General features: G+C 42.3%; 1 protein-coding gene across 3 annotated transcripts in view; it reads left to right on the forward strand.

The window, feature by feature from the left end:
• The window catches only part of ELL3 (elongation factor for RNA polymerase II 3), a 177,652-nt gene that overhangs the window by 137,075 nt on the left and 17,176 nt on the right, over positions 1 to 23,401 (forward strand). The window contains exons 6-9 of one of the 3 annotated variants that reach the window (XM_073618528.1): positions 1,798 to 1,922; positions 4,666 to 4,783; positions 7,336 to 7,786; positions 15,513 to 15,570. In XM_073618528.1, the coding sequence (XP_073474629.1) occupies positions 1,798 to 1,922; positions 4,666 to 4,783; positions 7,336 to 7,786; positions 15,513 to 15,570 (752 nt within the window). The remainder of the gene's footprint in view (positions 1 to 1,797; positions 1,923 to 4,665; positions 4,784 to 7,335; positions 7,787 to 15,512; positions 15,571 to 23,401) is intronic. The other 2 variants (XM_073618529.1, XR_012242760.1) reach the window with 2 other exon arrangements.

A 23,401-nucleotide genomic window follows, 5' to 3' on the forward strand; every position in this document is an offset into this window, starting at 1 on the left:
CCATTGAGCCAAGAAGTTCCACCAAAAATTGTTTGGGGTTCCGTGAGCTGCAGCTGACTTACCTCCCATTTGATGGTGTCTGCAAATTGTTTGGGCCAACCTTCCTTGGCAAAGCCAACAGCATGACTTAAATTATCTGCATATTAGCTGTCGGTAAGGCTGGTTTCACGCGGGCGTTCCATTTTTTTGTTCAGTCACATTTTTTTGTAAAATAACGGATCAAAAAACGGATGCCGCGTACACACGATACACACGATCAGAAATTCCGCCAGCAAAAGTCTGATGTGATCTTTTGGTCGGAAATTCCGACCGTGTGTATGCTCCATCAGACTTTTGCTGGCGGAATTTCCGCCAGCAAAAGATTGAGAGCAGGTCCTCTATTTTTCTGTCGGAAAAAGTTCCTATCGGAAATTCCGTTCGTCTGTATGCAATTCTGACGCGCAAAAAACCACACATGCTCAGAATCAATTACGAGACGGAAGCGCTCGGTCTGGGTTAGCAGAAGGAGCCCAAAGGGTGGCCCGCTTCGTATGGAACTTCCCTTTTCTAGTGCCGTTGTACGTGTTGTACGTCACCGTGTTCTTGACGGTCGAAAGTTCAGAGAACTTTTGTGTGACCGTGTGTATGCAAGCCAAGCTTAAGCGGAATTCCATCGGAAAAACCACCCAAGGTTTTTCTGACAAAAATTCCGATCTTGTGTATGCGGCATAAGGGTGGCATTCTGACACTACTGTAAGGGCTCATTTACACTTGCGGTTGGGGAAGGGGGGGGGGGGTAAAAACAGGAAGTTGAACTGCGTTTAAACTCCTCTACAACCATTCCCTTTCTGCTGCATAATTGCAATGGCCACATTGCTTTGTTGCGCAGCAACTATTATACCCAGTGCGTTCAGTGATCAGCACCACCCACTGAACATGACCCACTCAAGTTAATGGGGCCGCACAATAATGCATAAAGTTGCAGTGCTTTAGTATGGCCTTTTAGGGGTAGAACAGGCAGCGAGGAGGTGACAGATCACCCGTTCACCACTTGTCAAACGCCCTGTAAAAAGCGATCCACCATGGATCACACTTCAAAAAGCAATGCTTATGTAAACAAGTCCTACGGATTGGGTTCTTCCAATCAATCACCAATGTAATGTGCATTTTTCAAACTGACCCTTTCCAATTCAGTAAGGATTCCCACTGACCTAAAAGTCATAAAGGTTCCTTTAATAAATGTGAAGTGGTCTGATTCTATTGTATTAGTTTTGCGTTTCTGACATAAGTTTAATCATCTTCAGCTTAAAATTGAGTAACTTTTTTAACTTAAATGTACATGAAGGTAAACCACCTCTTACATTGTGGGTTGTATTTACAAAAAAGTTTGCAGCTTGTACATTCATTCTGTGCAAATATAGCAAAATCGTTCGCATTCTGTTTCCCATCCAGTTTGAATGTTATTCGTTCATAAGAAAATAGAGTGGGTTGAGAAAATATCGCATATGGCCACTAGATGGAGATGAAGATCATAGAATATATATATATATATATATATATATATATATATATATATATATATATATATATATATATATATATATTTTTTTTTTTAAATATTTTTTTAATGAACAAATAATATTCGACTTGTTGAGGAAATATCCTGATAACATTTGATTTCGCTCCTTTCTTTTTAAATAAATGTACCAGTTTTTAACTGGACAAATAGCTATGCATTTTTTTTTCTATAAATATGCCTCTACATGTAGTGAAAAATTCAAAGACAACTTTAAATTTACTTGTTCTTACATACACCAGGTAGGACAACAGAACCCTAAAGACGGCAAGTATAGCCTGAAAGAAGACATGTACAGCCAGGTACAGAAGGACTGGATGGGATATACTCCAGAGGAGAGGCAGCACTTAGCAGGTATTCTTTCAAGGTATGAAGGACAGTTTTCTAACTAGTAATAGTGATAATACAATTATTTCTGGTTATACCTGGCTCAAAAGGCTATTGTGAAAGAAAATGAGGGTGTTGTCTATAGCAATTAAATGTTGTTTTACTAGGGCAGCTGAAAGAATGATAAAATAATCTTTATTAGCTACACATGTCCACAGGACAAGCTGGACTGTGTGTCTGTATCATAGGTTGAAACTTTATTACCAGCTGGAATGAGAAGGCCGGGAGTGAGAGGAGTATAAGGCTCAATTTCCACTAGTGCGACTTTTCATGCGATTTGGGACTGAAAAGTCGCATGACAAGTCGTAACCCATGATTTCCAATGAGTACTGTTCATATCTGTGCGACTTCAAATCACAGCGACTTCAAAGTAGTCCCTGCACTACTTTGGTCCCACTTTGATGCGACTTGAGGTCCATAGACCTCAAGAATACACAGGCATTGCTTCAAGTCGCAGCAAAAAATCACGGCAAAATCGCGTGACTTTGGTGCTGCAATAGTGGAAACTGAGCCTTATGCCACGTACACACGGTCGGACTTTCCACCAGAAAAAGTCTGACGGAATCTTTTCATCGGACATTCCGATCGTGTGTGGGCCTCATCTGACTTTTTTTTTTCGAAAATTCTGACGGACCTAGAAATAGAACATGTTTTAAATCTTTCATTCGGAATCAGTTCCTATCGGGAAAACCGATCGACTGTATGCTGTTCCGACGGACCAAAAACTGAAGCAAGTACGAGACGGCAGCTATTGGCTACTGGCTATTAAACCTCCTTTTTCTAGTCCCGTTGTACGTGTTGTACGTCACCGCGTTCTCGACGCTCGGACTTTGGTGTGATCGTGTGTAGGCAAGACAGTTTCAGCGGAATTCCGTTGGAAAAACCTTCAGAGTTTATTCCAACGAAAAAAACGGTTGTGTGTACATGGCATTAATGTTTTTAAAGTGTATTTATGGTATAATGTCAAAAGATCTCTTTAAGTGGGACTTTTACAAGGCAACCAAAAATACAAGAACATACTAATATAAAATATCAATTTTTATTCTTATCACCTTAAGGCCTCATGTACACTGCTGCTGGTAAATGGACGTTTAGGAGCAGTGGGGCATTTTTTTCAGCTGCTCCTGAACACTCCTCTATGTTATCTTATCAGTACATGTACACAGGGTCGTTTATAGTCATTTCTAGGCAGTTGAGTTTAGAAGCATTTTTTGGAAAGCAAAAAAATGAGTTCAGAGTCTAGAGGCATTTCAAGCGCCAAACACTTTTAAAAGCGGTAACTCGCATTTAGCCGCGTTTCGTTTACAGGTGTTTTTCATTTTTGGCTATTTCGAAAAAAAAATGTTTTTTTTTTCAAACTCTTCTAAACGCAAACGCGGCTAAACGGGGTCTTGTAAACGTGGCAAAATGGACGTTTTAAACGTGGGTTACTATCTGTCAAGTTAAATCGTTCAGGAGAGGTTGTAAATACGTCCCGTGTACATTAAGCCTAAAAAAGCTCCTCACATGAGGCGCATGTCTAAAAACAAACATGTTCAAATTATTCAAGATATTACACAAAACATATGAAGAGTGGTGATACCCAAAACCATGAGTAACTGTGTGATCCAAAGTTCAGTGACAGCAATACATGGAACGGGCTATCCAATGCCATTTCGAATATCTTCCTCAGGGATATTATTCACAACTCTGAAATTAGAAAATTCCACCATTAGGCCTCATGCACACTGGAAGTTTTTGGACGTTTTTACAGCTGCTGTTTTTGGCTTCAGATGTTTTTTTCTACAGTTAATAAATTCCCCATCATGTTATCTTATGTGTCCATGCACACATAGGCTGTTATCAGCTGTTTTTGGCTGGGGCGTTTTTTGGCTGTAAAAAAACCCCAAAACTAGTGGGTTTTTTCAGTTGTAAAAACGCTCTAACGTCAAAAAACGCTGAAAAACGCGGCTCGCCTGTTTTTAACGTTTGTAATCCATTGAGAAAAAAAAAGTGCTAAAAACCGCTGACGCTGAAAAACGCTATTGCAAAAACATTGAAAAACTCACTGCAAAGCTGCAGGCGTATTTTTTTAACATTACTATAAGGTCCAGTGCGCATGAGGCCTAATATATGGTTTACAACCATATGTTGCATTACATCAAAAGTTATCTTACATCTATACTTACAGACATTAGAGATATCAGTTTCCCTGTAGAGTTCCATGGATTCACACACAGCTACTCATAAGTTTTGGGTATCACCACTCTTTAGATGTTTTGTGTAATATCTTGAATAATTTGAATAATTTGTTTGTTTTTAAACATGTTCCTCATGTGATGAGTCTCATCTGATATTAATAAAAAATGATATTTTATATTAGTATGTTCTTGTATTTTTGGTTGCCTTGTAAAAGTCCCACCTAAAGAGATCTTTTAACATCAGATACAAATTACAGGGATGATGGCAACCCTGATCCAACACTGATGAATTCAATATTACATTAAAGTGTATTTATGTTGACCGGACATCTGGATCGGGTAATAATGTCGAATGTGAAAATCAGATCTAACACTCTGTGAGATATATACATTTCCCAGAGAGAATAAAGTACTGGTATTATTGATCATGTATTGAAAATCATCGATATACCGTAAAGTACAGTAAAATGAGTCTAGAAGTAATAATATATTTATTTTTTTTATCTGAGGTGTATTTATTTTTTTTGTCATTTCACCATGCAGTAGGAAACACCCAAATATTTCCTTATCACTGAATGGCCAGGCACCAGCCGAGAGGGACAAGACGCAGCACAGCCTGTCATCCTCACACCAAAACGCACGGACGAGGCCTCCTGATGGTGTAAGTGCTTTTTGTGCAAACAAAGCATAAATTACCTTTACTAAAATATTTTTTATTTAGAAATCTACTTCAGTGTCCAGCATTGTCCTGTTTCATGTAACAAAGATTAGGTATTTTATTGGGTGATTATTTAGGCCCCATGAACTTTGGTGTTTTGGTGCTGGCTGAGGGCACATGTGCATTGTCCAGACATGTAAAACCCTCATGAGAAAGTGATTGTAAAGGATAATTTTTTTTTTTTTTTTAACTTTAAAGAGAAGTATGTTTTTTTTTATTTTTTAGTCATACTTACCTAGGTGGATGCAGCATGGGTCCAATGCTGCATATGTCCCCCGGTGCCTCTACAATGAGAACCGAGCGATCAAACACTGCCGATCGCTCGGTTCTCACAGCTCCCCAAGCAGAGAGCTGGTGACTGTCAGCTACAGCTCTCTGCTCTGCTCCCTCCTCACTCTCTGGAGCGCTGAGCTGTGGGGGGGGGAGCGTCCAGCTTAGGCTCTCAGCAGCTTGCTGAGAGGCTGAGCCAGGTGTTGGTCCAGGGATCTGGCGGACCCAGACTCCAAGGTCGTGATGACGCCAAGCCTAGGCCGACTCTGTGACGTCAGCAGAGAGCGGACTTCAGCCCACTCTCTGTTCAAAACGGGTCACAGGAGTGCAACATTAACTGCATTCCTGTGATCCATATGAGAAGTACAGCCAAAACGAGCTTTGGCTAGATCTCGTTTAATGCATTCTCTTCCTCTATTGCTAGCCCCCTACTTACCTGAGCCCAATCTCGATCCAGCACTGCGCCCGAGAGTGCTGCTCTCTCCCTCCCCACTGGCCATTGGCTCCTGCTGCTGTCAGATTATCAGATCCAGTGACAAGGGAGCGGGGGCAGGGCCAAGTGGCTTGCTATGGGGGCGGAGTCATGAACACCAATTTGGGACCCCAGAAAAGAAGGATCGGGGCTGCTCTGTACAAAACCATTGCACAGAGCAGGTAGGTATATCATGTTTGTTATTTAAAAAGAATTCTTTAACCTTTACAATCACTTTAAAGCTCTGTAAAAGGACGATGCACCAAGCAGTACTATCGTTTTTAGGGCAGTACGCACACAGCGATAAATGCCCAGAACGCAGATTTTGGGCATTAATCCCTGGGCACATACCGCCCTAAACGCTAGTACCATCCAGCTTCGTCCAACCACAGCAACTGTCAGCCTCCCATAGAGTTTTACAGGCTGTGGCAGCGGGGCTGGACGGTGCACCAGTGCCTTCCACCCACTCCTAAATACATTATACACTAAATGCTCAGTGTGCATGGGGCCTTATCCACTCCTTGATATATAGACCATTTTGAAACCAATACATTCAACACGTTATTCTGGTTATAAAGCATTCTGAAACCTAAGCCCTTAGGCCTCGTGTAGGTTAGCGGTGGGGGGGGGGGGGTTACAAACACATAGTTTTTCTTTTTTTAGCACCTCCAACAGTCCTCTAAGCTGCAAACAGGAGTGTCTGTGTGCCGTGGTCTCAGTGCTTCGTTTCATGCCCGCAGCAAAAATGATTCAACATGTTTTAATTCCGACCCATTCAAGCAAATAATGATTATGGCATGGTTGCAGCACATTTGTATGGCAAAAATGGGGTTAAAACAGGCAGTGAGAAGGCACCACATTGCCTCCTTGGCAACTTGGGGTGGTTATAAATCTCCAGGTAGGGATTTCGGGGAGGGTGGAGGTGTTGTCCTGGTAAAAGCAGGAATGTCTCCGTAACATTTTGGGGGCATTTTTTCCAACACACATATGACTTGCCAATAATAGTCCATGGTCTTATTCAGGGCTTTTTTTCAGCGGAAACGTGGGGGAACGCAGTTCTGGCACCTCCATCACTGACCCAATGTATCTAATGGCAAGGGGTGCTGGGGTGTCCTGGAGGGTCTACTGATGCTGCTGGGGGATCTATTGTTGCTGGAGGGGATCTGTTTTTGTGTGGTGGCCTATTATTGCTGGGAAGGTCTATTGTTGCTGGTGGGGGATCTATTGTTGCTGGGGGGGTATGTTGCTGGGGGGTCAACTGCTGCTGGAAGGGATATACTGTTAATGGAGGGGTCTATTGTTTCTGGTTGCTGGAGAGTCTATTGATGCTGGCCGCTGGGAGATCTAGTCTTGCTGCTGGGGTGATATATTGTTTCACGGGTCCTATGTTGCTGGGGGGCCTATTGTTGTTGGGGGGGGTATATTGCTGCTGGCTGCAGGGGATCTATTGTACTGCCTTTCTTGTTATCATTACCAATTTCCATACAAATTACTTTAGCAGAGCGTGATATTATCATACTTGGCTTTGTATTCTCTGAACGAGACAGTGCTGGTAGGTGGGTAGGGGGTGGAACCAAGAGATGTTGCTCGGAGGTGGGTAGGGGGCTGAGACAAGAAGTGACTCAGAAGGTGGGAGTTCCAGCACCTATTCTCTGAGAAAAAAAAAGCCCTGGTCTTATTACATGTACTGTTTTATTGTTTGAATTCTTTATACATTTGAACTGATTTGCTTGGTTTATGTTATCATGTTCAGAAACGTCCGTCAGGATTTAATAGCACAGAAGGTGACAACTGCAAAAGAATAAGGTCGTCATTGGATGGAGATCCTCCTGAACAACACTCCAGCTCTTCATCCAACACAAACGTGAACTCTAGGCATCAGACTGGTTCTGAGAGTGCCAAAAAACTACCCCCTGTGTCTGAGAAACACAGACTCTTTCCAGCACAAAGTCACAAAAAGCACAGCACACCACAGACTTTACACCCGGGAATGCACAAAAGGACAAAGACCTGTGATGGGTCAGAGACTGGCAAAGCCAAGCTAAGTGATTCCACAACTCCAGCTTCTCAGATGGACAAGAGGCCGGGCTGGCTAAAAGAAGGGAAAAGAGAGCATGAATCGAGCGAAGAGGAGGAGGACGAGGACTGGGAGGAGGAAGCTATCTTGCTGGAAAAGTGCCTCACATCTCCAGAAGGTACGGAAGGTATATATCATCACAGGACGGGATTAGGGTGGTAATTGGTGTTCATGGAGGACCATTTCTCAATTTTGGTGATGTAGTTGAAGATATACCTTTTATTCTTATACCTGACAATTGCTAACCGGTGGTACACAAATTATGAGAATGTAAGTACCAGATCGTTCAATGGGAAGTCCTATTTATACCTATTAACTGTACATCATTGAATGGACACCTTGAACACTTTCGGTAATGACACTATGCAGATATATGTCAGGCATGGAGAGACTAACATTCTATGTTACAGTGCCCCCCCCCCACACACACACATAAAAAATATGGCCTTAAAGAGCCTTTTTGACCTTCCCCTAGAGAGCATTAAAGCTGTAGTAAACCGCAGTTGATAAAAAAAAAAAATCCCCTGCAAGGCAATGTCATAATGTGCTAGTATGCATCGCATACTAGCACATTATGAGAGACTTACCTTAGAACGAATATAGTTGGGTTTGCACAGAGTGCATAGAAAAACCCCTTATGGACTTTGCAGGCAGAAAAACAATGTTGCAATGTGTATATAAAATGTAAATTGTATTAAACAAATAGAAATAAAAAGGGAAAGTGATCCCTATAAAATAGCATGGTGTAGCAAATAGAAAAAAAAAAACGTACAATTATGCATGTCTCATAGCAAAATATCCAAAAATACCCTTGTACCATCTAAGCCATCCATATGCCGCCTATGAAGTAGAGGTCGGCCCAGGTCAGTATTAGTGGTCCAACATGTTTCGGATTGACCACTAATACTGACCTGGGCCGACCTCTACTTCATTGGTGGCATATGGATGGCTTAGATGGTACAATAGTATTTTTTGGATATTTTGCTACGAGACATGCATAATTTTACATGTTTTTTTTCTATATGCTACACCATGCTATTTTATAGGGATCACTTTCCCTTTTTTATTTCTATTTGTTTAATAAAATTGACATTTTATAAACACATTGTAACATTGTTTTTCTTGCCTCCAAAGTCCATAAGGAGTTTTTCTATGCACTCTGTGCAAACCAAACTATACATGTTCTAATTTGGATGTTGGCAGACTACACTGTACCCACCTTTTACTAATACCCATTTCTTACCCTAGAAGGAAGGCCTCCAGCGCCGCGCTGTCGCAGCTGAAAGGGCTGACATCTACCCCCTGTATGGTTGCCACCTCATCCCTTTAAACCCGAACACATATTAATTACACAGGTTCTGCGGCTGCTCAAGGTGGTAATTAAACTCACTTGGTGCCTTATCTGCATTTAATTAGCCTCAGAACCTGTGTAATTCATATGTGTTCGGGTTTAAAGGGATGAGGTGGCAACTCTAACCCCCTGTCTTCCTTTCTGGTTCGCGTCCGGCTGCAAAAATGGTCCGGGGGCGCAATGACGTCACTGCCGTGCATGCCCGTGGGAGCCGCGCATGTGGGCGGGAGCCGCCAGTTACTCCACATCTTCAGGTCCCCAGTGCAACAATCTTAACTGTGGGAAGTTGGCTGTGTTTCCCGGCTGGCTTCTCACTGCGCATGCACGAGACATGCTGCACTTTCTCAATGATCCTGTGACGTGTCCCAGGAGGTTGCGGATGGGGAGCAGAGCAGAAGTGGGAGCAAATACCTGTCAGAAATAGGTACCTGAACCCTAAAAAGAAAGAACAATCTACAATGAGGAGAGAGGAGGGGGGAGGAGGATAAGCAGAACTTCCCTTTTTAGGTGAAGTTCTGCTTTAAGCACTTACAGAAACAGTTTTGTTTTTCTTTTGGGATAAAGGTTTTATAAAAATGAATAAAAGCTGATCATTGTAGGTACCCCTGTCAGTGTTAAATAGTTTGTCTTAACCTTCTAACTGCCACTATTGCTGGACAGCTCGGTCTGTTAAAGGAAGTTGAAAAACAACAGACTTATGCCCTGTACACACGGTCGGATTTTCCAGACGGAAAATGTGTGATAGGACCTTGTTGTCCGAAATTCCGACTGTGTGTGGGCTCCATCACACATTTTCCATCGGATTTTCCAACACACAAAGTTTGAGAGCTTGCTATAAAATTTTTCGACAACAAAATCCGTTGTCGGAAATTCCGATCGTGTGTACACAAATCCGACGCACAAAGTGCCACGCATGCTCAGAATAAATTAAGAGACGAAAGCTATTGGCCACTGCCCCGTTTATAGTCCCGACGCACGTGTTTTACGTCACCGCGTTCAGAACGATCGGATTTTCTGACAACTTTGTGTGACCGTGTGTATGCAAGACAAGTTTGAGCCAACATCCGTCGGAAAAAATCCATGGATTTTGTTGTCGGAATGTTCGATCAATGTCCGACCGTGTGTACGGGGCATTAGACCCCTTTTACACTGGGGCGGTTTGCAGGCGTTATTGCTCTAAAAATACCGCCTGCAAACCGCCCCAAAACAGCCTCCGCTGTTTGTTCAGTGTGAAAGCCCGAGGGCTTTCACACTGAAGCGGTGAGCTGGCAGGAAAAGAAAAAATCTCCTGCAAGCTGCATCTTTGGAGCGGTGAAGGAGCGGTGTATTCACCGCTCCTAAACCGCTCCTGCCCATTGAAATCAATGGGACAGCGCGGCTATACCGCAGAAATACCGCGGCTATAGCCGTGCTATACGGGTGGTTTTAACCCTTTTTCGGCCACCAGCGGGGGGTTAAAACCGCACCGCTAGCGGCCGAATACCGCGGTAAAACATCGCTAAAAATAGCGCTGTTTTACCGCCGACGCCCCCTACCGCCCCAGTGTGAAAGCAGCCTTACTGTCCTGATCACCAGGTGAAAATAAAGCAAAGAAAGCCAAACAAAGACAACAAAAACAGTCACCACATCTAAGAATTGGTGAGCTGCAATATAATAAATGTTTGCCTTTGGGTTTAATACTGCTTTAAATAAAATGTCCTACAAATGTTTATTTAGATTATCTGTACTTTTTTTTGACCTGGTAGGACAATAACTTCATTTCCAGACATCCTGTAAGTAGGATTAGCTTCGAATAGCTGGGGGGCATTTACAGAACGATGATTCTATAAACCACAGATCGACGAATACGATCCTACGCGCATCCAGTCTAACTCGTGTGAATATGATTTTCAGATGGTAAAATACCGAGTGCCTATTGGTTGTCTATTGTATGTTCTATAGAGCTCCTCTGTTACTGCTTGCAGAGTGCGAGAAACGAGCTGCACACCTGTACCGCACTTTGTTCCAAAGCAAATATAGGCTGATGGAGAGATGATAAAAATACGCTTGTTGCTTCACAGAGGGCCTTAAAAGCCTCGCAACAATTAATCCTAGAGCTCTCAGAAATGCCGAATGAAGAGATTAACTCTTTAGGTGACATCCTTTAGTGTTAAAGTGGTATTAAACCCCCATAAAAAAATGATTTTGCTGCTTACTAGTCCCTAGATGTGGTGACTGCATTTGTTTTCTTTTTTTAGGTATTTTTTTCCCTTTGTTATCACTTAGTGATCAGCCAATAACCTGTCTAATGCCCTGTACACACAGTCGTCTGGTTTTCCGATGGAAAAAGTGCGATCGGATTGTGTTGTCGGAAATTCCGATCGCGTGTGGGCTCCATCTGACTTTTTCCGTCGGAATTTCCGACACACAAAGTTTGAGAGCAGGATATAAAATTTTCCGACAACAAAATCGGATCGTTTAAATTCCGATCGTGTGTACACGAATCCGACGCACAAAGTGCCACGCATGCTCAGAATAAATTAAGAGATGAAAGCTATTGGCTACTGCCCCGTTTATAGTCCCGACGTACGCGATTTTCCGACAACTTTGTGCGACCGTGTGTATGCAAGACAAGTTTGGCCCAAAATCCGTCGGAAAAAATCCGATGGATTTTGTTGTCGGAATGTCCGATCAATGTCCGATCGTGTCTACAGCACATAAGGCTCCTTTCAGACTGGGTGGACTCCATTAAGCAGATTCACCTGCTCAGCGGGGGGGGGGTTTGTCCGCTGATCCCCGCCGAGCGGGTGGTTGACAGGTCCGCTCTGCGTAGGACACAGCCCACTGTTCTCTAAGGGGTGGTTGGATAGAAATGGACCGCTTGTCCGTTTCTATTCGACTGTCATCCGATCCGCCAGATGAATGGGGAGCAGATCCCCATGTAGCTGTTTTTACCGGACAGGATCGAATCGGGTCCCGATGGGTGTCCGCTGACATCCGCCGCTCCATAGAGAGCAATGGATGGCCGACCACCTAAAAAACTGACAGGTGGACTTGATCTGTCCGTCAGTGTAAAGGAGGGCTCCACTCTGGATGGAAGAGCAAGAGAGACACCTTTGGACAGCAGCATTGTCAGTCTGGGGAGAATTAGATGCTGTAGCAGATTTCGTTTATTTATTTTAGGTACTTATATAGCGCCGTCAATTTACACAGTGCTTTACATATACATTGTACATTCACATCAGTCCCTACCCTCAAAAACACACCTCCTGTGAGATTACACTGTAAGATCCCTAACTCACATTCATACATACTAGGGAGAATTTAGACAGGATCCAATTACCCTACCAGCATGTCTTTGGAGTGTGGGAGGAAACCGGAGTACCCGGAGGAAACCCACGCAGGCACAGGGAGAACAAACTCCAGGCAGGTAGTGTCGTGGTCGGGATTCAAACCAGTGACCCTTTTTACTGCTGGACGAAAGTGTTACCCACTACACCACTGTGCTGTTGAACTTGATTTACAAATTGAAGCTGAACTCCAGCTAACGCTTAGTACACACTATCAGGTTTTTTTTTTCATTCAACCCAGTGCGCTGAATGAAAAAAAACTGAAGAGCCTGGAGGAGATCCTGTACTAACTATCTAATGTTGGTACAGCAATCTCTCCACTGAGCTCTATTCTGTGGGGGAGATGCCCCCCCCCCCCCGAACTAGAGATGCACTGAAATTTCCATGGCCGAAACATATCAGGAAAAAGTGGTGTTATCGCCATTTTGCCAATAAGAGAAAAAGATGCTGATAATGGCACTGAAAACGCACGCGATTTTGGCGCGACTTAATATGCTTATGGTGTGTTTTTCATGTCACTCAAAAACTTAACACGGGTGCGTTATTAATGCGTTCTTGCTGCATTTTCAATGCATTTGAACAGGGAGGTGCGTTTTTGGTGCAGTTTTTTTTTAACTGACCAAAAATACAGCAAGCAGGACTTTTAACACCACAATAACAGAAGTGCAATGGACCAGTGTGAAGACATACAGAGAATTTAATGGGATACATTTTTCTTGAACTTTTCTTGCGGTGAAGGTGCCAATATTGGCCGACAGCAAATTCATATTCATTTAAATTCATGATATTAATTAAAAAGTCGAACATAATACAATTCTATATAAAAATATATATATTTTTTAAAAACTGTCATTTTCGGTTTCGGTTTTCGGCCAAGTGCATCCCACATTTTCAGTTTTAGTTTTGGCCCCAAAAGTTCCATTCGGTGCACCTCTAGCAAGAACACACTGGTCTGCGCTCTCAGCTATCGGCCTGGTCAGCGCTCTCAGCTATTGGCCTGGTCAGCGCTCTCAGCTATTGGCCTGGTCAGTGCTCTCAGCTATTGGCCTGGTCAGCGCTCTCAGCTATTGGCCTGGTCAGCGCTCTCAGCTATTGGCCTGGTCAGCGCTCTCAGCTATTGGCTGAGAGCGCTGATCGGATGCCAGTTAGCAGACCTTTTTCGGTCATGCCCCTTCGTCAGAAGCCGAACAGTCAGAAGAGAATGAAAACTCCTCCTACAAGCTTTAACCAGACACTAATAGAAGTCACAAGACTGCTATATACTGCTGATGAGAAAAAGTATTTAGCAGTTTACTTTTACTAAAATAATTGCATATCCATGTTCTGTGTACTGTGGGAGACCAGATATACTGAATGCAGGGTCCTGGGTTTAGTAACCCTCGTGTTTTTTCAACTTAATGCATCCTATGCATTAAGGAGAAAAAACTTCGGTCACTGACCAGCCCCCCTGTTTTACTTACCTGAGCCTGTTCATTCCCTCGGCGGAGACGTGCTCTACCTCTCTACCCGGGGTTCTCGGCTCTTGATCGGATAGATTGATAGCAGCGCAGCCATTGGCTCCCGCTGCTGTCAATCAAATCCAATGACATGGGCGCCAGGGGAGGTGGGGCTGAGTCCGGGGAGGAGCCGCGCGTGCCATTGGGGGCCCCCAGAAGACGATGATCTGGGCCACTCTGTGCAAAACAAACTGCACAGTGGAGGTAAGTATGATTTGTTTGTCATTTTAAAAAAAAAACAAAAAAACTAGAGTTTACAACCCCTTTAAGGACAGCTTGGTCTTCTAAAGGAAGTTGAAAAATAACAGACTTGCTGGCAGGATCATCAGGTGAAGATAAAAGGAAAAAGCCTAAAATTAGAAAATTAATGTAGCCACCACATCTACAGTAAGTGGTAAGCTGCACTATATTTTATTTTTGTTTTTGGGTTTAAAGGATAAGTTCACATTTTGTAGCATGTAGTCCTCCCGAGTCCCCGTTTTGATAGCGAGTAGGGGATCTTCTCCCCCCGCTCACTGTCACAATTTAAAAAAACTCATACACAGTGTTCTCTCAATGAACTACCAGGGCACTGTTAAGTAGTAGTTCACTCTTGTAGTTCATTGAGTCTTTCTGTCAGAGTGTAACTGATTGCTCGTATCGGAGGTACGGGCAGCCAGCTAGACAGACAGTCTGCAGCACTGTGGCATTACACCCACAATCTACTGATCATGGGTACAGTGCTTTACAGGTCCCTAACAGAAAAAAAAAATATGCATATTTTTTTTACCTGCAAAAAAATGTGCATTTATTTTTTTTTTGTAAAAGTGAACCTATCCTTCAATATTGCTTTAAGGAAACGAGTACTTTTTCTTAATAACAGGGGAACGTTAAGGAAACCTTTACAGTGTATCAATGGCAAAAATTTAAAAAAATTCCCATCACTTTTTTTAACATTGTCAATAGAATTCTGCAATTACATTGCAGACAGTACAGCATTCATGACATGCAAGAATGACGTTCAACTAACATCATAAAGAGGACCTTCAGTCATTTTTTCAACTTTCCATCTAATAAATCTTCTGCCCTTGTTGTTTTAACTTTGGATAGTAAAACATTTTTTTTCTGCCAGTAAATACCTTATACAGCCCACTTCCAGTTTCTTGTCTGGTCAATATCCTAGGCTTATGACATCATGCACGACTCTCTCTCACTCTCCTAAGAGTTTGCCAGGAAGGGAGGGGGGATGAGTCATAAGAGGGCCATTGAAAGCTGCAGAGCTGGAGGTGTGCCTCTGTGTGTCTGTGTAAATCCAGGAAGTGAACAGGCAGCAGCTTCAGCTGCCCACAGTTAAAATGGCTGCAGCCAGACTCAGTGGAGAGAGATTTCTGCAGCATATTTGGCAAGTACAGAATCACAGTATATATAAAATAATATGCAAAGTGGTTGGAGGGAAGCTTCGGAATGGCAAAGATGTTTTTATTACAAATTATGTGAGCAGACTGCAGTTCCTCTTTAAGCACACCGCTTCAGAGATTACAGTCATTCTGGTAATGAACCAGCAGCTAGATCTGCTTCTGGGATTGTCGGGTAAATTCCTGCAAGTTCCAACCTGAGTATTAGAAGTTCATATGATATGGCCATTTAGCTCCAAAAGGACATTTGTTTTCTTTTTAAATACCTTTTTTTTTTCTTTAGAAAAAGATGAAGTTTTAGAGCCAGTCCTACCTTCTGAAGAAGTTCCAGATTACTTGAAGTAAGTTTCCAGTGAATATTTTTTTTTTAAACTATGCGCCGTGAGATGTGCAAAAAGAAAAAAAAGAAACATTTACTGGCTAATACATTTCATTCTTATAGGAGATCTATGACCACAGCATACACTTTCATTTTATAACATCAGCTTTGTAATAACAATACAAACAATAGTTCTTTTTAATGATCCAATATAAGCTTACTTGGAAAATCTCCTCTCATGTTGTGAATATTGCTTGTGTGCTGACCATCTCTTTCCATAACTTCCTGGATTCCCAGCATGCTTTGCAGCTTCTCCTCTGCTGTGTACTTTCAATTTTTAAGGACAACATATCCCATGGTACTGTGCTGCCTGCAAGCAGTGATTCCTGCTCTGACTCCGCCTCCTGAAACTCCTCCTCTCAGCTCCTCTGTAGTTCAGAAGGCAGGCTCTGTGAAATGTGTGACACAGCAGTGCCTACTCACAGGCCATAATGACTACGTGTCACAGTAAATGTGTGGGGATCTTCACAAAGTAAATTTACAAACTTCAAGATTAATAGGAGTAGCTAGAAATAATTGAAATACAATGTGCAAATTAATATATAATATCAAATTTTGACCATAGATACCATAGGGCAAACATAGGATATGGTCAAAACAATGTTTTGGCTCACCCTCACCAGCTCTGAGGTCTGGCTCTGCGGGCTCCATTCTTCTCTGACATAATAAGTTCAAATGGAAAACACATATCACGCAAATATATCACATATTTTTTCCTTATCTTCAAAGAGCTTTTTTGAAACATTAGCACATTCATAAGACCTTGTCAAACCAAATGGCTCTCTGCCATACCCTGCCCTGCTCTTCACTAACGCGTTTCACCCAGACACGACTAAGCCCCTGATAGGGTGAAACATGTCATAGAAGAAAACATAACATTTTGGAATAAATGTCATTTCCTGAATGAAAACCACATTTACTAGTACAAAATTTGTTGGTTTAGAAAAAGTTTTCCATCCTGCTCCTTCAAATTTTCGTCACTGCAGGAATGTGGATTTGACCCCACTTACAATTAGAAAATTAAATGAAACATTTTGAATGACTACTAGCGTATGGCCAGCTTAAAGAGGTTGTAAACCCCGTTGAAAAAAAAAAAAAAAAAATGCAAGACAAAGGCATAATGAGCTAGTATGCATCACATACTAGCTCATTATGAAATACTTACCTTAGAACGAAGCCTTGCAGCAGCACACCGCACACCGCTGACACGGCCGACATCTTCCCCGGCGTTTCTTTCAGGTTTGTGGTCTCTGATGCTGTGATTGGCCAGAGCCGCGATGACGGCACTCCCGTGCATGCATGCGGGAGCCGCCGATCACGGCACAGACTCTGATGAAGTGGCAAGGGCGGATGTTTTTTCAGAGCGCATGCGCCGATAACGTATTTGGCGCAGTGTACAGTAAATATCTCCTAAACGGAGTTTGTGTGTATTAGAGCTGCACGATTAATCGTTAAGAATCGTTATCGCAATTTTCCCCCCCTTGCGATCTTGATATTTCCCGATTCTTTCTATGCAGAGAATTCTCTCTGCTCTGCTAAAGCTAGCCATCAAAAGAAAGGAAAAAAATAAAATAAAAGGGCAGTCTGCCAAGAATCACAACATGCTTTAGCAGTGGAACTTAAGTATAAACATTGTAAGAATTTGTCCTTTAGATCAAAGGAATACACTGACATTTGTTGGTTTCAAGTTAAAATCTTTTTTCTTTTTGCTAGAAAATTACCTAGAACCCCCAAACATTTTTTTTTTTTTAGTAGAGACCCTAGAAAATAAAATGGTGGTTGTTGCAATAGTTTATGTCACACAGTATTTGCGCAGCAGTCGTTCAAAATGTAATTTTTTGGGAAAGAAATTACACTTTAATGAATTTAAAAAAAAGCAACTAACCAGTAAAGTTAGCCCAATTTTTTTTTTGTATAATGTGAAAGATTTTACGCCGCGAGAATCGTGATCTTTTTATTCTAAGCAAAAAAATTGTGATTCTCATTTTGGCCAGAATGGTGCAGCTCTAGTGTGTATGCGTACACACATGTAAAAATTCTTCTATGTTTTCTAACCAGGGGAGCGTGGCATACGTGCCTAAAAATGACCAGCAATGCAGATTTTTTTAATTTCTTTTTTTTTTTTACTGATCTATACGTAGCGCTAATGTACCTACCTGTGTGTACAGACCCATTAAAAACAATGGGCTGCATTTAGATTAAAAAAAAACAAAACACCTGAATGCCTAAAAATTTTGCGTTTTTAGGATTCTACGTGCAAGAGGTTTAGGGACATCATTTAGTGTCACTTTAAAGCACGCAGGAATTTTATTGTCAACATTTTTGCAAAAAAAGTAATCCTGTGGCCTAGAATATGAAAATCTAAACATTTACTGTTTTAGCAAAAGTGAAAAAAAAAACAACTGGAATAAAAATAAACTTGCTTTGCTCCCTGTGTGCGCACTGTGCTTCAGCTCCCTTGCTAGTTGCGTTCATTAACCTTGCTAGGAGACCCCCTTGGCTGGTGACAAGTAATTTCAAGGTTAAGTACAGTATGCATAAGGAGATAAGTCTCCTGGCACAACACACACAGCGGCTTAACTCTATCCATGCTGAGGAGCGACACAGATGGGGCACCGAGCTCGTCTCTATCTGCAGAAATGCTGTTAGGGATGATAGGTATTCCAGGTTTGTCTCCATGTTCCATCAGACCATTGATGTGCACAGCCTATTGCTTTAGGGTGTGCATCCCATATGTATTAAAACATGGACAGTGACAGTAGAGCAGTGGACTTGTCAGTAGAGCAGAGGTTGTCAGTAGGGCAGTGGACAGTGTCAGTCGTTTTTTTAATTTTATTATTTTATTTTTTTACAATTTTTTTTTAGGAGCCCCGTTCGGGGGCATTGGTACAATATCAGCAGGGGAAATCTACGCTTTATGGTATTATTAGGGTGTGCCCTGGCACACCCGGCACACCCCCTGCGCATGCCTATGCATCAGACTAATGTTGGCCATCGTTTGCTAGAAGCTTTTACAATGACGGTATAAGAAACAACTGATTTGCTAAGTAGATCATTTGCAGTTCCAATAAAATGCATCATTCTAAATAGGAAGAGAACAAATAATTGTTTGGTGCAGGGTACTTAAAGAGGAACTTCACTCTGCATAACCTCCCCCCCCGCCCGCCAAAAAACAAAAATAATCTCCACCATACTCCCTCCTTGTTTGTTTAAGAAAAAAAATCCATCCTGTTCCTTCAAATTTTCCTGTCATTATGGTCCAAATGGTCCTTGTGGCTCCACAGATGGTTTCCTACTGCGCATGCGCAAGTCGTGTCTGCACTTTGTGAACGGTCCTGTGGTCTTCTGGGGCCTGTGATGTGTGCGGGAAGGGAAAGGAGAGGGCTACCTAAATTTCCAGCTTAGATGGCCACTGCCAGTAATGGGATCAGATACCTGTCAAAAACAGGTACCTACTCCCCCCAAAAAATTGCCAAATGCGGCAGTGGAGAGGGGAGGATGCAATCAAGTGGTACTTCCCCTTTTGGGTGAAGTTCCACTTTAAATCCTACTGGTGTATGGCCAGCTATAGAGTTCATTTAAAGTAAAAGTCCACCCTAACACTAAAATCCCTGCTATCTATAGACACCCACGATCTAACACTAACCTATCTAGCCCTGTAAAGAAGAAATCAGTATACATACCTTTTTAGAAGCCGCTCCGGTCCGGTCCCCAGCGGCGGAAGCTCTGCAGAGGACACGGCCGATAACAGCTGTGAAATGAATGGGAAGTGACGTTACCTATAGAGATACTATGGGGCTTCTATTGTCAGACATATCCTCTGCACCCTCCTACACAGCGAAGCTGTGGCTGACAGCTCAGCATCGGAGAGGCTTCAGGAAAGGTATGTATACTGATTTCTTCTTTATAGGGATAGATAGGTTAGTGTTAGATTGTTGATGTCTATAGATGCAGGGATTTTAGTGTTAGGGGGGACTTATCCTTTAAGTAAGGGGAAATATGGGATCTTGCAAAGAAGATTCAAAAGAAAGGGGGCGCCATCATCTGAGTGTAGACTTTATTACCAGCACAAATAAATGAATAAAATACACTCACATGTTAAAATAAGTTAAAAGGCACATCTGATAAACCTCTGAGCATCTGCAGAGTTCGCAAGGAAATACAATACAGAGGCATCTTCCTATACTCTGATCAGAGGAGCTGCAGCCATCCAGGAGTGAATATTGGAACTTATGAACAATTTATTAGGACTTTTTAGACATTGCCCCTTACTGTTTTTTACCCAGATTGTGCGCAATAAAATATACATTTCGAAATATGGGATCTTGTAGTGTACTGAAAGATTTGTCAAGGTCTGAGCAGTGTTAAGAAATTTGAGCATCACAAAAAGTATCACCTATAGGCATTTTTCACACAGGCAGACAGGGGTGGGGGGTGATAAAAACAGGCAGTTGCTCTGCGTCTTTAGCACCCTCCTAAAGTTCACAATAAAGCTGGATGGAGCTGTTCACATGCTGCATCCATAATGCTTTGCACCATGGAAAATTGAATGCGCCATGTTGAGTTGACAAGTGAAGCTGCCTAACAAACACATCCATCTAAGTCAATGGGGCTGCTCCACAACCTCATGCCAAATGTACACTTTTATGCTCCCCAAAATGACAGCTCACTATCTGCTGCTTCAAAATCTTAAGGCCTTTTGTCAGCCCTCTCCTGATGAACTCCATAAGGGGTGTGTTTCTGTAGTCCAGCACCAGAGATCTAGGCAAAGACAGCACTGTGGCTTAGGGGTTAGCACTAACTAGTTGCAATACTGGGGTGGGTGCACTTGGTTCAAAACCTGGTCAGACATTTATAGCTCCCAACTGTCCCTGATTTGGATTAAAGTCCCTCTGTCCCTCTTTCCTCCTCATTTGTCCCTCATTTTGGTCCGATCTATATAGTTGTATATAAAATGCACGTTTTATCTTTCAAAAAGTGTTTCCCAGTGCTAAACCTTTCATCTAAATTCTAAATTGCTGCATTTGTAAATTTTAAAAGCCAATATAAAGGAATAGTAGTAGTAAAAACAAAAAAGCCCTTGTGGATTTAATTAACCTTTCGTTTTGGTTAATTCTCCTTTAAGGGGGTGTGGCAGGGGGCGTGTCCTATGCCTACATACATTTGCTAGTAGGTGTCCCTCATTCCCATCTCAAAATGTGGGAGGTATGGACACTGTCTGCATGGAGTTTGCATGTTCTCTCTGTGCTAATGTGGGTTTCCTCTGGGTACCCCAAAGACATGTTAGAAGGTTAATCACACTTAGAATGTATACATGTGGTATAGGGACCTTAGATTGTAAGCTCCTTGAGGGCAGGGGCTGGTGTCAATATACAGAATGTAAAGTGCTGTACTGATTGTCGGCCCAAACATACACTTGAAGAGAATTTCTCTCTCGGTTATGTCTCTTTACGCATCTGCTATACACATTCCTATTAAACAATGTTTCCATGCATATTGTGACGAGGTGGGTAGGAGGTTTGCCTTGCAGCACCGGGGTTTTGGGTTAGGTGCCCGCAAGGACGCTATCTGCCTATTCCCCATGTGTCTGTACAGATTTTGGGGGTTTTGGGTTAGGTGCCCGCCAAGGACGCTATCTGCCTATTCCCCATTTGTCTGTACAGGTTTTTGGGGGTTTCGGGTTAGGTGCCCGCCAAGGACGCTATCTGCCTATTCTCCATGTGTCTGTACAGATTTTGGGGGTTTTGGGTTAGGTGCCCGCAAGGACGCTATCTGCCTATTCTCCATGTGTCTGTACAGATTTTGGGGGTTTTGGGTTAGGTGCCCCCAAGGACGCTATCTGCCTATTCTCCATGTGTCTGTACAGATTTTGGGGGTTTTGGGTTAGGTGCCCGCCAAGGACGCTATCTGCCTATTCTCCATGTGTCTGTACAGATTTTGGGGGTTTTGGGTTAGGTGCCCGCCAAGGACGCTATCTGCCTATTCTCCATGTGTCTGTACAGATTTTGGGGGTTTCGGGTTAGGTGCCTGCCAAGGACGCTATCTGCTTATTCCCCATGTGTCTGTACAGATTTTGGGGGTTTCGGGTTAGGTGCCTGCCAAGGACGCTATCTGCTTATTCCCCATGTTTCTGTACAGATTTTGGCCGGTGGTTCCATTTCCCTGCCACCCTGTAAAAACATACTAATAGATTAGCTTGTGTATACAGTATGTCAATTTGCTCTACTGTGTGTGTGCGTGGCTTTGGCAGAGACATTAGATTGTAAGCTCTTTAGGAGAGTGGAATGATGTGACCGGTTTAAAGGCTCTAACATTTGAATCTAGATGTCAGCTATAGAACAGAAACTTTATTTAGCAGTAGATACCTGTGCCTTAGTGTTTGATGTAATAACTTCTACTAAATGACCAATGCATTATAAACTGCAATGAATGTATCTGAAAATCTGCTTTTATGATCTGAGGTTATTGAGAACAGAACCATCATTTGAACAAAATGTAACATTTTACAAAATAGATAGTAAAGGCAACACAATCTGTTCTGCGCTGATTGCCCTGCAAGGCTACTATATTTTCAGGAACAACTGGGCACTGCCATCTAGTGGCCACAATGGAAAATGTAATTTTGTAAATGTCAGATTCTCTCCATGAACTCCTGAGCAACAGCTGGGAATGGTGGTCCTGCATCAGGCCAAGTCAGCATTTATAACCCAATTATAAGAAAAACTCTGCAATAAAGGTATACTTGTAATACTGCAATAAAGGTATACTTGTAATACTTGTAGTAAAGCAGAATCCACAGATCAATGTAAAAGTTGTTTACGAAGCATCATAAAATACTCCAAGACATTTGGAAGAATGCAGTTTAAACCAACAAAGAAATATACATGGCCTGATCGAAACTGGCAAAAGGCAATGACATTGTTTCACTCTGGAACCTCCCATCAGACATAATGGGTTAAGGATGATATCCTTCAACAGAGCCCTGGAGTTCTGCCAGTGTTGTAGGAAATATATTGTAGATCAGAGCATTCCAATTGAGAAAGTCAAGTCCATTGGAAATGAAAAAGATGGATGGAGCATGGATGAGAGGGTGACCTCACCAACTACACCTCGTCCAATCAGAGATCCACCTGTATTCATTAAAAAAAAAAAAATACAAGGTGTTCTGTGAATTGTAGTGGGGAAGCTGCTCGGCACAGGACCCAAAAGATTGCAGCCATCACGGTAGAAACACTATTAAAGTGATTGTCAGCTTCCCCAGTGGCCCCTCACAATGTAAGATATGCATACTCACATTGTACCAATGGGTCTATGCAATACAGATCAGATCTGGAGTTCCGCTTTAAGAAATCGGTCCAGTATGATACAGCAAAGATGCAGAATTTGTAGCATTTGGCCGGATGTTTTTCTGTGTATAGTGGTACTAGAAACTTCAAACAGGATCATGTTTTTTTTTTCCACTTGCAAGGTATTAAGCTTAGAACCGCAGTCACGTCTCTACATGTCTTCACCTGAGATAATGGTTGGATGTTTGTGTGTCTGCAGACAGGTAGTAAATGATTATATGGCTGTATATGGAAAAATTCAACTTTTATAACAGTTTGCTGTAACATTCTCCTTGGCCTTTGCATCAACAAAAGATAGCAATGAAAGACATGTATATGGCTTTAAATGATTTATACATATGAATGCAACAATGTGCTTAAATAATGTGCTGTATAAACTCTTAATAAACTCTTTATGTGTGCAAAGTGTTTCATGGTGCATTCAATAAGAAAAGCTCAAATATGCAA

The sequence above is a fragment of the Aquarana catesbeiana genome, linkage group LG03, assembly GCF_042186555.1.
Source record: "Aquarana catesbeiana isolate 2022-GZ linkage group LG03, ASM4218655v1, whole genome shotgun sequence".
NCBI lineage: Eukaryota > Metazoa > Chordata > Amphibia > Anura > Ranidae > Aquarana > Aquarana catesbeiana.